This window comes from Cornus florida, unplaced genomic scaffold, assembly GCF_030987335.1.
Source record: "Cornus florida cultivar Cherokee Brave unplaced genomic scaffold, ASM3098733v1 CherokeeBrave_3.0.0_Hap2_Chr06, whole genome shotgun sequence".
Taxonomy (NCBI): Eukaryota; Viridiplantae; Streptophyta; class Magnoliopsida; order Cornales; family Cornaceae; genus Cornus; species Cornus florida.
This window is the reverse complement of record NW_026775576.1, coordinates 90,688,439-90,702,002: the sequence shown is the minus strand read 5'-3', so window position 1 is coordinate 90,702,002 and position 13,564 is coordinate 90,688,439. Positions and strand designations below refer to the sequence as shown.

General features: G+C 39.9%; 2 protein-coding genes across 2 annotated transcripts; both read left to right on the top strand.

Moving 5' to 3' along the window:
- Positions 1–1,706: 1,706 nt before the first annotated feature.
- Positions 1,707–2,258, top strand: LOC132314567 (uncharacterized). Its single transcript, XM_059813412.1, has one exon. It carries the CDS (start codon positions 1,707–1,709, stop codon positions 2,256–2,258), a length of 552 nt encoding a protein of 183 aa, XP_059669395.1.
- A 7,041-nt stretch (positions 2,259–9,299) lies between these two features.
- Positions 9,300–13,293, top strand: LOC132312806 (receptor-like protein kinase). The gene is made up of 2 exons (XM_059811320.1): positions 9,300–12,536; positions 12,650–13,293. The coding sequence occupies exons 1-2, from the start codon at positions 10,481–10,483 to the stop codon at positions 13,012–13,014; spliced, it is 2,421 nt and encodes an 806-aa protein (XP_059667303.1). The 5' UTR covers positions 9,300–10,480; the 3' UTR covers positions 13,015–13,293.
- Positions 13,294–13,564: the final 271 nt, after the last annotated feature.

Sequence of the window (13,564 nt, the reverse complement as noted above, 5' to 3'; positions counted from 1 at the left end):
CGGGATTAGATATTTTTGGGCATATATTCCAGACTTAGTGGCTAAGAAAAGGACCTTCTATATAAAGGGAAGTGACCCATTTGTAAAGGAGGATTCTTGAGGCTTTTTATCATTATTTTTTCTACATTGTAATTTTTATTTCTCTCTCTAGAAAAGTTAGAGATTAGGGTTAGAAGAAAAGAGAGAAGTGGAGGCACATCTCAAGAACACATCTCTAAATCCACTATCTCTCCATCTCTAGAGCTTCAAAGAAGAAGAAGAAGAAGAGGAAGAAGAAGATGGAGCCATGTTTGGAGCTTGATTTCATGACTACATCCACCTCCTCCATGATTGACTAGATCTACACTTAGGGCTTGGATGAGCCCTAAGTCTTGTGTAATCTAAACCCTTGTATTTCTATTTTTGGGGATTTTTATATATATTGTTGTGATTAGTGTTCTAGCCTTGTGAATTTCATGAATCTTGGTATATTTCTATGATTTCCATGGTCTAATTCTTCCTATTAATTCTCTAGTTTATTTACATGTCTATGTGTGATTAAATTAGGAATTATGTCTCACATGATTCATATGGGTTAATTCTTCCATTGATTCTCTATTTTAATTACATGTTATCTTATGTGTGATTATTTGGGGAATTGATCTCTACACTAGTTTTTCTATATTAATTGCATGTCTATGTGTGGTTGATTGAGAATCTAGTGATGGCTAGACATTAGTGCTTAATGGAATGCTCTTGTTATGTCTTTTGATGGTTCATACCTATTCTTTGATGGATTATACCTCTCTCTTAGTTTATTTTCATGCTAGTAGTGTAGTTGTAGTGTAGTGTTAGATGGGGGATACAATTCATGCTTGTTCTTTGATGTTCCATGCTTTTGAATGCAAGAATCATATGCTCTAATATTGTGGTGTAATGGAATTTTGAGCTTAATGAAGGATTAATGACTAGTTATGATATGTTGTATCTTTCACATGTGTTTAGACAATTTATTCCTGTCCCAATAGATATATTGTGGCCTCTCACATGATGTTTAGACAATACATGTTTAACTAAGTCATCCTTGCGAATTATTTGGACTATGAGCATAATGAAATGTTTAATGACTTGATTTGATATTTTGTTCTCTTCACATGTTGTCTAGACAATATATTCCTCTTCCAATAGATATATTGTGGCCTTTCACATGTTGTTTAGACATTATACACTTGTTGAGTCACTTTTGCTAGTCGAACCAATTTTGTTCACAACAATGTATTCCCCATTAATGGAAAACAAGTGGTTAATTACACAAGCTTAGTGGTGATTCCAACACCCTAAGTCCTCTCTTCTCATCTCTTAAATCCCTATCTCTACTTAGTTTTATTTTAATTGCATTTTAATTAATTCTTTTCTAGAAGTAATCAACCAACCCAATTCTCTTTTGCAATCATTTGGTACGCTAGAGTCGAAGTTGAAATTCCAATACGTATAATCCCTTGGGACGATCCCTACTCACCCTATCTATATTTTATATAGAGAAAGGTAGTAGTGGCTTTCTATAAATGTAAAACTTGGCCACCTCTTAAATTCTCACACAACTCTTCAAGCTTGACTTGGTATCGCAACCCTTGTAAAGGACCGGTCAGGTACCACAACCCACAGTTCCAGTTAAGGAGACGCAAGCTCAAAAGCGACTTAAAATCATTAAGGGGTTTTCTCAGTTGATGCCGATTATGTTCGAAGGCGGTGCGGATCCGATGGTAGCAGACGACTACCTTGACCAAGTTGAGACTCAGTTGATATCAGTGGATGTGATGGAGGATTACTTGAAGATCATTCTGGCAAATTACAAGTTTTCTAAGGATGCCAAGGTTTGGTGGAAGTCGGTCACCAAGATTGAGGAGATGCGTTGGGACAGGTTCAAGGAACTGTTCTATGAGAAGTATTTTCCACTTTCGAAAAGATGGGAGTTACAAAATCAGTTTCATAACCTTATTCAGGGGAACATGTCAGTGACTGAGTATAAGAATAAGTTCACCTCACTTTCTCTTTTTGCTCCAGAAACGGTGAAGGACGAGGCTAACAAGACTCGGAAGTTTGTCACCGGTCTTAATGACAGAATGAGACCGTTGTTAACAGCACAGTTCATCAAGGTATATTCTGAAGCAGTGGAAAGGGCTTTAATGTTAAAAGCGGATAACAGAGATAAGGATGCAATAAGAGAACAGTGGAAGCAGAAGAGGGGTGCAGGGCCATCCTCAGAAGGATCTTCTTAGAAGAAGAACAAGGGTGGTTCATTTCAGTTTCAGGGGCAACAATCTACATGATCTGTTCCTACTACTCCTATGCCAGTTGGATCTGATAAGGGTGGAGTTATTTGTTATCAATGTCAGCAGCCTGGGCATTACAAGTCCAGTTGTCCTATGAGATCATCTTCAGTTTCTTCAGCTCCGAGGGTTTGTAATGGGTATGTCCAGCAGGGTCACTTGATTCGAGATTGCCCAAGTCAGGGAGTAGGTACTGGTAGTGGCAGGGGGTCACGACAGAGGCCGTCACAGTCGGCTACAGTTCAGTCAGGTTTCAGATCGCCACCTCCACCACAGTCTGCCTTGTCTTCTCAGGGTTCACGACCAGTTAGGAAGGATGTTCCTACCATGTCAGTGCAGCAGTCTGGTGTTCAGGGTGGCAGTTCTCAGGCACAAGCACCACGGGGACGTGTCTTTGCATTTGCACCAGCTGATACATCTTCTGGACCGTCAGTTCTCCAAGGTATCTTTCCAGTGTTTTGTTCTTGGGCTCGCATTCTTTTTGACTCTGGTGCATCTCATTCCTTCATTTCATCCTCATTTGCACTTGCATCGGAGTTAGAGGTTAGTTTCTTGGAGCGGGCGTTATGTGTTGACACACCAGTTGGGGTTTCAGTATCCTTGAGCCGAGTTGTGCGGGATTGTTCCATTGTGATAGTCGGACGGATTTTCTCCTCCTGGAGATGACTAGCTTTGATGTCATCCTTGGGATGGATTGGTTAACGTTCTTTCGGGCGACGATTAACTGTTTTAGAGGAAGAGTCACGATTTGTACTCCGGACGGAGATTGTTTCTTTTTCATTGGAGATCGGAGTGATTCCCAACCGTCATCGTCGTATGGAATTTGTAGACGGAGTCGTGGTGATTATTTCTCGACTAGTCTTCTAGCCGAAGAAGATGATGTCGTGGGAGAAGTTCATCCGGCGATTGTTTGTGACTTTTTGGATGTTTTTCCAGAAGATTTGACGGAGTTGCTTCCACACCGAGAAGTGGAGTTCACTATAGATTTGATGCCTCGTACCGCACCGATTTCTATGACACCATATTGTATGGCACCAGTTGAATTGGAAGAATTGAAGAGGCAGCTTGATGACTTGAGGATGAAAGGTTTTATCAGACCAAGTGTGTCACTGTGGGGCGCACCGGTTTTGTTTGCTAAGAAAAATGATGGTTCTTTAAGGTTGTGTATTGATTACCGGAAGTTAAATCGTGCCACCATCAAGAACAAGTATCCTTTGCCAATGATAGATGATTTATTTGATCAGTTGAGGGGAGCCAGTTGTTTTTCGAAGATTGACTTGAGGTCTAGCTACTATCAGTTGTGGGTTAGGGATGAGGATATCCCGAAGACAGCATTCCGTACACGGTATGGACACTATGAGTTCCTTGTTATGCCTTTTGGCTTGACTAATGCACCAGCGGCATTCATGGACTTAATGAACCGCGTCTTTCACGATTACTTGGACCAGTTTGTGATAGTTTTCGTGGATGACATTCTTGTGTATTCACGATCTCGAGAGGAGCACGAGGTCTATTTGAGTATTGTATTACAGATTTTGCGGGAGCACCGATTGTATGCCAAATATGAGAAATGTGAGTTTTGGCTACAGGAGGTGAAATTTTTGGGACATGTTGTTTCGGAAGGTGGAGTGTCAGTTGATCCATCAAAGGTTGAAACAGTTTTGAATTGGGAGCAACCCAATAATGTTTTTGAGATCCGTAGTTTTCTTGGTTTAGCGGGTTACTATCGGAGATTTATGAAAGATTTCTCCCGTTTGGCAGCGTCTATAACTCGTTTGACCCGGAAAGGGATCAAGTTTGCGTGGAATGAAGCTTGTGAGTCATCTTTTCAGGAGTTTAAGACAAGATTGACTATAGCTCCAGTGTTGGTGATACCCAAGCGTGGCTTGGGTTATGTAATCTATTGTGATGCTTCACGTGATGGCTTGGGATGTGTATTGATGTAGGATGGTAGAGTAGTAGCTTATGGGTCACGACAATTGAAGACTCATGAGTACAACTACCCTACTCATGATTTGGAATTGGCGGCAGTCGTGTTTGCTCTGAAGTGTTGGAGACACTATTTGTATGGTGAGAGATTCGAGGTGTTCTCGGATCATAAAAGTTTCAAATACGTTTTCTCCCAAAAGGACTTGAACAATAGACAGAGACGATGGGTTGAGTACTTGGAAGATTACAACTTTGATTTGCAGTATCATCTAGGTAAGGCAAATGTGGTAGCTAATGCCTTAAGCCGGAAATCTCGTGGAACTTTGGCTAGTTTGGCTATTCAGAAGTGGAAGATGCTTAAGGATCTGGCAGAGATGGGATTACAGTATTTTGATGATGATGTTTGCAGTGAGTCGGCGTTCTTATTTAATCTTGTGGATCAACCTACTCTTGTTGTACGAGTGATTGAGTCACAGAGACAGGACTTTAATTTAGATGCCATTCACGCTTTGATCTCCAGTGGTGAAACAGTGAAAGATTGGGCCTTACATGCAGATGCGGGTCTACGGTTCAGGGGTTTGTTGGTAGTTCCCACATGTTGTCGTGAGGACGTCCTACGGGAGTTTCACACTTCCCGCTTTGCAATTCATCCAGGTGGTACCAAGATGTATCACAATTTGAGACGTCAGTATTAGTGGAAAGGGATGAAGAAAGATGTTACACAGTTTATGGCTATATGCCTTACCTGTCAGCAGGTGAAGGCCGAGCATCAGAGACCAGCTGGTTTGTTGCAACCATTACCTGTAGCGCAATGGAAATGGGAGCATATTGGTATGAATTTTGTAACAGGTCTTCCAAGGTCACGGAGGGGCAATGAGGCCGTATGGGTCATCATTGACAGATGACCAAGACGGCTCACTTTTTGCCTATTAAGGCAACAGATGATGCGGAGAAGCTTAGTGTACTTTATGTGAAAGAGATTGTAAGGTTACATGGAGTTCCTGTAACCATTGTGTCAGATAGAGATGCTAAGTTCACTTCGAAGTTCTGGGAAGGACTTCAAACAGCGTTTGGTTCAGCGTTGCATTTTAGTACGGCATTCCATCTACAGACAGACGGTCAGTCGGAGCGAACTATCCAGATTTTGGAGGATATGCTTCGAGCATGTGTGCTTGACTTGGGTGGTAGTTGGGAGGATCACCTTCCACTTATTGAGTTTGCCTACAACAACAATTATCAGGCGAGCATTCAGATGGCTCTATTTGAGGCGTTGTATGGTAGACCTTGTAGGTCTCCTGTTTGTTGGACTGAGGTGGGTGAGACCGCCGCCTTAGGACCCGACATAGTACTCGAGACTACTGAGAAGATTAAGCTGATTAGACAGAGGCTACTTACAGCTCAGAGCCGACAGAAGAGTTATGTGGATAAGCGAAGACGGCCGTTATCCTTTGAGGTGGGAGACCACGTTTTTCTTCGGATTTCTCCATGGAAAGGATTGATGAAAATGGCAAGTTGTTGCCACAATTCATTGGACCATTTGAGATTTTAGACCGTATAGGAGAGGTTGTCTATAGACTTGCTTTGCCACCACAGTTGGATAGAGTCTACAATGTTTTCCATGTATCGATGTTACGGAAATACGAGCCAAATCCATCTCACATTTTGAGTTGGGTTGATGTAAACATTGATGAGGATGTTTCCTACGAGGAAGGACCAGTTCAGATTCTTGACACACAACAAAAGGTGTTGAGGAACAAGACGATACCAATGGTGAAAGTCCTTCGGAGACGCCACGGAGTCGAGGAGGCCACTTGGGAGCTCGAACAGGAGGTTCGCTCCAGGTACCCAGAGTTGTTTTCTTCCCCATGTATGGTTTGATTTCGAGGACGAAATCCTTTTAAGTTGGGGAGATTGTAATATTTCCAATTTTCAACATTTTCCATTTTTCTGGAAATTTGTGAAGACAAGGGTATTTTCGTCCTCTCTCTTTTCGTCCAGGATTGTGGTTGGGTCCTGTTACATTTTCACATTTTAATTTATGTGAATTATGTGACAATTTTATGGTGATGTGTATTATTATTTGTGTGGTAGAGATAATTGAAGCATAAAGATAAAGCAAAAAAAAAAAAGCTAGTAGCGGGACCCGCCACTCACACCACAAAAGATCTAGAGACCATTTTTTTTTTTTTTTTTGCTCCATCTTTCTCTCTCCCCGCTGAACTCTCTCTTCTCTCTCATTTTCTTCTTTTTTCTTTTCTTTTTAGAACCAAACTTGGGATCTTGATTCCTTCTTCATTTCTTATCGGAATTGAGTGCCGTTTGAGGCAAAACGACAAGCACGACGAGTTCTACGTATTAGTACCAGAAATTTCAGCTTTTGGTCCTCTTTGGGAGCTTGAATTTAAGAACCCATTTCTAGGGATTTTGCTCATTTTGAGGTAGGGGCATCTTAATTCACTCATTTCTTGTTCTATTGTGAATTACACCTCCTTGTTGTGTCAAACATGTTTAATTGGGAGTTAATTGTATCTATGATTGTATGAATGATGTTTTAAGAATTTTCAAGATCTTGAATATGACTTGTTTCATGTGTAAAGTATGTTTAGATGTTGTTTTATCATGCTCACCATGTGTTAACATGCTGAAAATGACTTATGAGAACATGTTTATTTAGATTGTGCCAAATTTCCCATTGTCATAATATTGAGATTATATGTACATCCATGCACATGTCATTGGGATGCATGAAATGGGAGAATTTGTCTTGAAATGAAAATGGGGGAAATTTTGGGAGAAGAGTTTTGTGAAATAGTTTTGATAAACTCGGTCGCTGCGGGGTTACCAACGGGCCGGAGGTTAATATAGTTTAGAGGGGACTAGGGAGTCCCCCTAGCGTGGTTGAGCTATTCGGGCCTTTCGATGACACTGCGGGGTTACCAAAGGTCTAGGGACGGTAGCCAATCCTCTTCTCGTGTCGCGGCGGGGTTACCAAAGGGCGGGCTGTATTAACATTAGAAAATGATGGTTTTATGAATGAAAATGGGGAGTGACATTAGCATGCATTGCATTTCATTGCACTACATGGTTTATAATTGGAATTGACGTACATATTGTTTTAATTCCCTATATTGCATGATCCCTATTTCCCATTGGCCTATGCTTTGTTTGGATTCACAAGGACACAAGAATTATGTCTTAAGTGTCACCTACTGAGCTTTATGCTCACTCTATTATTTAATAATTTTTTTCAGGAAACGGGAAAGAAGTGACGGATGACATTTTACCACAGACTTAGTATGGATTAGGAACTTATTTTGTTATTCTTGTACTTGGGCCTCACTATTTTTGTAAGACTAAGCATAATGTATTTTGTACAACGACTTATGGACTTTTAATATTATAATCGTACCTATGGGCCGTAACTTTTGTAGGAGCTGTCTAAAAGTTGTAAAATATGGGCATTGAAATTAATCTTGTATTTTGGGACTGTAATTATGTTATCTGAATGATATAGTACGTGGTTGTACCACTATGAAATGCATTAAATTAAGGTATGATGAATGGATGAAAGGGATGCTGGAATATATATTTTATATTTATTGTGCTAGGACAGGTTAAAAAATGTTTTTAAATAGGTTGTGGTAGACCCATTTTTAGGAGGGGTCATGCCGAATTTTTTTTAAATGGTATCAGTTTAGGGTCGTTACACTGATCTTTTAATTTGATGTGGAACGGTTAAAAATGTTGTTGTTTGACTCAACCAAGATCATACAGACACAAAGTACAAGTGGTGGAAGTTAAACCAATCTACTATTTTTATTGGGTAAGTCCAAGGCATTCAAAAGACAAAAGACCACCAAGCCTACCTGAACAATGATCATTATATCATGCATTACACACTATCGGCTACACTGAAAGGTTGGCAACACAACATAACACGTAGGGTGTTATGAGGTTCAAGATATACCGAGGCGAATTCCATTGGTTATTAGAGATAACAAGAGAGACTTTCACATATTTGTTTCATTGCCATCCTTGTCTAGAGTTAGAGTTTAATACCTGAAATAATGGGCCACAAGGTAGCCAATTGTCGAAGAAGATCATTGTAGAAGTTCCATTGTTCACCTTGTGTTTGACAAAAGTCTGAGCAAGGTGTCTGTTTTGAAGCAGCTTCCTCCAAAACCAAGAGCAGTCATTCAGGATTTTAACTTCCCAAGTGCTTCTATTCTTGATGAGATATTTGCATGTCCACTCCTTCCATAAGCTATTTGTCTCAGTTGAGCAGATAGTCCACAAATGTCTGATGATGGCAGCTCTGTTCCATAAACTGATATCAGGGATTCCTAGTCCCCAACCTGTTTAGGTGCACAAACATTGTCCCATTGAACTTTGGCCCCAAACTTAGACATTGAAGGACCAACCCACAGGAACTTTTGAAGAACATTGTTGATCAGTGTGCACACCTTTGCAGGGAGAATAAGAAGATTTGTCCAATGTAGCTTGGATCAGCTGGAGTCTTCCAGCAAAAGATAAAGCTCTTGTAGTCCAGTTTGAAATTTTCCCCATCATTTTGTCCACCAACCATTGAAAATCAGCTGCAGAAAGCTTAGATGTAATAAGTGGGATACCAAGATTCTTGGCACTTTTTTTAGTATTAGTGGTTGCCCTTAGTGGTTACAGGAACTCCACTAAAATATAGTTACTTTTACTGGGGTTAGGTTTAAGGCCAGAAAGGGAAGATAAGGTGTCAAGTGATTTTTTGATGGTATTGGCTGATTGTAGATCCCATGACAAAGCATTAGCACATCATGTGGCGTATGCATTTTAACCCACGTCTTTCATGCCTTCTTTCTTTACATTTCTAATAAAAAGTTGCCAAACAAATACTAAAAAAATTTAAAAGTGTGTTGACAGTACTTCTTTATTGGAATCTACCCATGTTGGCCAAACCCATTATTAATACTTATCTTTGAATCAAAGTTAATCAAAATTACATTCTAAAAACAAAAGTTGCATAAACATCCAAACTGCACATATTGGACACTGTTTCTTTACAACTATGCCATTTCCTACCAACTCCCCAAACATCCCCCACAGACTCAAATAAAACAGTTAAAAAGACATTAGCATTTGGCAGACAGCACTAAAAGCACCAAAAACAGCCCTCAGTTCATGGTTTCAATCCACGCATAGCAACTATAAGGACGATCATCCAATTCCATTTGAAAAAACAGAAACATATGAGGCTATACCATGTTCTTGCTATTCCTCAATTTTGTTCTTCTCTCTCTCAACCTCTTTTCAGTTTCATCAATCTCACTGCCTCAACCTGCAATTTCTCTCCTCAAATTCCGCGACAGTCTGCCAAAACCTTCTCAGCTTCTCCTGCCATGGAATCAATCCATTTCACCTTCTCAGCATTGCCAATGGCCAGGAGTTTCTTGCCACTCCAACAACAATTTCAATATCAAGTCCTTAAACCTCTCGAGTTTTGGCCTCTCAGGAATCTTAAACTACTCCATTTCCCATCTCTGCCATCTTCAGCGGTTGCTCTCCCTCGATCTTAGTGCCAACAATTTCACCAGTAGCATCCCTTCGTTGCTTGGAAACTGCAGCAGACTCGATACCGTTCTCCTCAACGACAATGGCCTTCAGGATCGATCCCCTCTGAGCTTTTCCATTCGAAGAGGCTCCTACAACTCGACTTGGGTTATAATCTGCTCTCTGGCACAATTCCTCCTGAGGTAGGCCTCTGCACCAACCTTGAATATCTCGGGTTATATAACAATTTCTTGAGTGGAGAGATTCCAAGTGAACTCTTTTCACTGCCAAATTTGAGGTTTCTGTATTTGAACACAAATAATCTTACTGGACCTCTACCTCGTTTATCATCCTCGTGTTCAATTTCTGATTTATGGATTCATGAAAACACATTTTCTGGTTCTTTACCACTTAGTTTGGGTAATTGTCACAACCTCACAGTGTTTTATGCATCTAATAATAATCTGGGAGGAATTCTTTCACCAAAAATCTTCAAGAGTCTCTTGCAACTTGAAATTCTTTATCTTGATGAAAACAATATTGAAGGGGAAGTTCCTGAGACTATATGGGGTCTTGAGAAGTTGCAAGAGCTTGTTCTATCAGGAAACAAGCTCGACGGAACTATATCCGAAAAAATTGCTCATTGTCATCAACTAGCTGTTATTGCTTTGTCAGGCAATAACTTGGAGGGTCAGATTCCAATGTCAATTGGAAGTCTGCAAAACCTAAGTAGTCTGCTTCTCTTTGATAACATGCTTAATGGCTCATTACCTCCTGGGCTTGGGAATTGCAGTTCCCTTATTGAAATCAGGCTTCAGCATAACTTCATTGGAGGAGCAATTCCTCCGGAAATTTGTGAGCTTCAGAGTCTTCAATTTTTTTATGTGTTTAACAATCATATTGAAGGTCACATCCCTCAACAGATTGGGAATATGAGCAGCCTTGTTGAGCTAGCTCTATACAACAATAGCATAAATGGCAGAATACCAACTGAAATTACTCGTTTGACAAACTTGACATTCCTTTCTTTTGCTCACAATGATTTGATTGGGGAGGTGCCATCCGAGCTTGGAAAGAATAATTCTCCTGGTTTTGTTAAACTGGATTTAACTGGAAATCACCTTTATGGATCGATTCCTTCTGGCATATGCACTGGCAACAACCTTTTGGTCCTGACCCTTGGATACAATCGTTTTAATGGGAGTTTTCCAATTGAAATTGGAAAATGTAAGTCTCTTAAAAGGGTTGTTCTTAGTCATAATCTTCTGCAAGGGACTATACCAAGTAATTTGGATGAGAGCAATGAAATTTCTTTCTTAAACATTCGAGGAAACTTGTTCCAAGGAACAATTCCGGCATTTTTTGGTTCTTGGAGCAACCTCACAATGATTGATTTCTCGGAAAATATTCTATCAGGCTCTATACCTACCGAGCTTGGAAGGCTTCAGAATCTTCAGGTTTTAAGACTGTCTTCGAATAGACTGACTGGCAGCATTCCATCAGAGTTGAGTCATTGCACAAGAATGACTAAACTCGACCTGAGCAATAATGATCTTTCTGGTAGTATTCCTTCAGATATCACAAATTTTGTAGAATTGGAAAGCCTCCTCCTTCAGGATAACAAAATAAGTGGAGTTGTTCCGGACTCCTTCTCTTCCAACCAAAATATCTTCGAATTGCAGCTTGGAAATAATATGCTGGAAGGTCCTATTCCATGCAGCCTGAGCAAACTTGACAATTTCAACTCAGTTCTAAATTTGAGCAATAATAGGCTGTCTGGTGAAATTCCCAAATGCCTTGGAAAATTAGACAAATTAGAGATTCTAGATCTCTCGAGCAATAGTTTCTCAGGTGCGCTACCATCAGAATTGAACAATATGATAACCCTTTCTCTGGTGAACATATCATTTAATCACCTCTCAGGCAAAATCCCAGCTGCTTGGATCAAAATATTAGGTTCACATCCAGGGTCCTCACTTGGAAATCAAGAACTCTGTTTGTTAGGCACTAAGGCTAGTCACTGTGGGGAAGCTCAAAAATATCATCCAAAAGGCCAGATTTTAGCCGGTGTAATAATTGGTGCGGTTTTGTCTGTGGCACTACTTTGTGTGACAATCTACATATTAGTGGTTCGAGGCCTTAAACGTCGATTTCTCACTCAGCATTGTCTTCCTCAAGTGTGTCAATCAAAAATTGAAGATTTACCTGAGGACTTGAAATTCGAAGATATAATGCTTGCAACTGAAGGCTGGAATGACAAGTATGTGATTGGGAGAGGCAGGCATGGTACAATTTATAGGACAGAATCTGTGAAATCCGGAAAACAATGGGCTGTCAAGAAGGTGGATTTGTCTGAGACAAACTTCAGTCTTGAGACGAGAACTTCGAATTTGGTCAGGCACCGGAATGTGTTGAAAATGGTAGGATATTGCATCAAAGATGGATATGGCTTCATTGTCACCGAGTACATGCCAGGGGGGACTCTATTTGATGTACTACACCGGAACAAACCACGTATGGTTTTGAAGTGGGAATCTCGTTATCACATTGCTCTTGGTATTGCACAAGGCCTTTCCTACCTTCACCATGACTGTGTGCCACAGATCATTCATAGAGATGTTAAATCAGATAACATTTTGATGGATGCTGAATTGGAACCAAAGATTGGGGATTTTGGAATGGCGAAATTAGTTTGTGATTCAAATGAAAGCTCAACAAGGTCCACAATTGTTGGCACACTAGGCTACATTGCACCAGGTTGGTTGCATTTTTTTTTTTTTTTTACTACGCAAATACCTTTTACTTGATTAATCTGACTCTTATGCTTGCATTTTTTTTTTCCCTTCTTATTCTTGTTGTCTTCAAATCAGAAAATGGATACTCAATCCAGTTGACAGAGAAATGCGACGTGTACAGCTATGGAGTTATTTTGCTAGAGCTTCTTTGCCGGAGATTGCCTATAGACCCCAGCTTCGATGGAGGCCTAGACATTGTCTCCTGGATTAGGAAAAATTTGCAGGAAAGTGATGATTGTTCTTCATTCCTTGATGAAGAAATCAGTTTCTGGGATATAGATGACCAAAGGAAGGCACTGAAACTGCTAGATTTGGCAATTCAATGTACTGAACAGATGGTGGATATTAGACCATCCATGAGAGATGTTGTAGAATATCTTGTGAAGTTGAATGGTAATCACAAAGGAAGTGTATATAACAGAGAAAATTCAAGTTTATAGCACTCATTAAGAAGTGCTAATAATAGTTGTTCATATGGTATTTTATACAAAGAATGCAAGAGCTCATACATCTGATTTATTTATTTATTTTTATTTTTTTTATTATGATGTCCAAAATCAATTAGGGCATGCCAAATTAATGATTGATGATATACACTCAAACAATACAAATCGATTAGCCCTAGACTGCATATGCAATGACTCATCATCAAAAACTTTTTGGCCATTTTTCCATTACCATTGTATGTCATTGGACTAACAGCCATGGTATCACAGAGACTCGGAAGTAGAGAAATATTGAATGACTTGCTGCCACTAGCTTCAAATTTCAATGCTATACTTTTATGCACCAATCAAGGACTTCTTGGTATCTATAGTGTAACAACTATTTCAACAGGAAAAAAATCAAGATTCATTATGCACAACAACCTATAAACTTAGGTCGGAAATTTCAGGACCTAAAAGGAAAGACATTAGGGTGCTAAAAGGGTAAAGGCATTAGGGTGCTAAAGTGTAAAATCGTACCCAAAAAATAACAATAGTAACATTT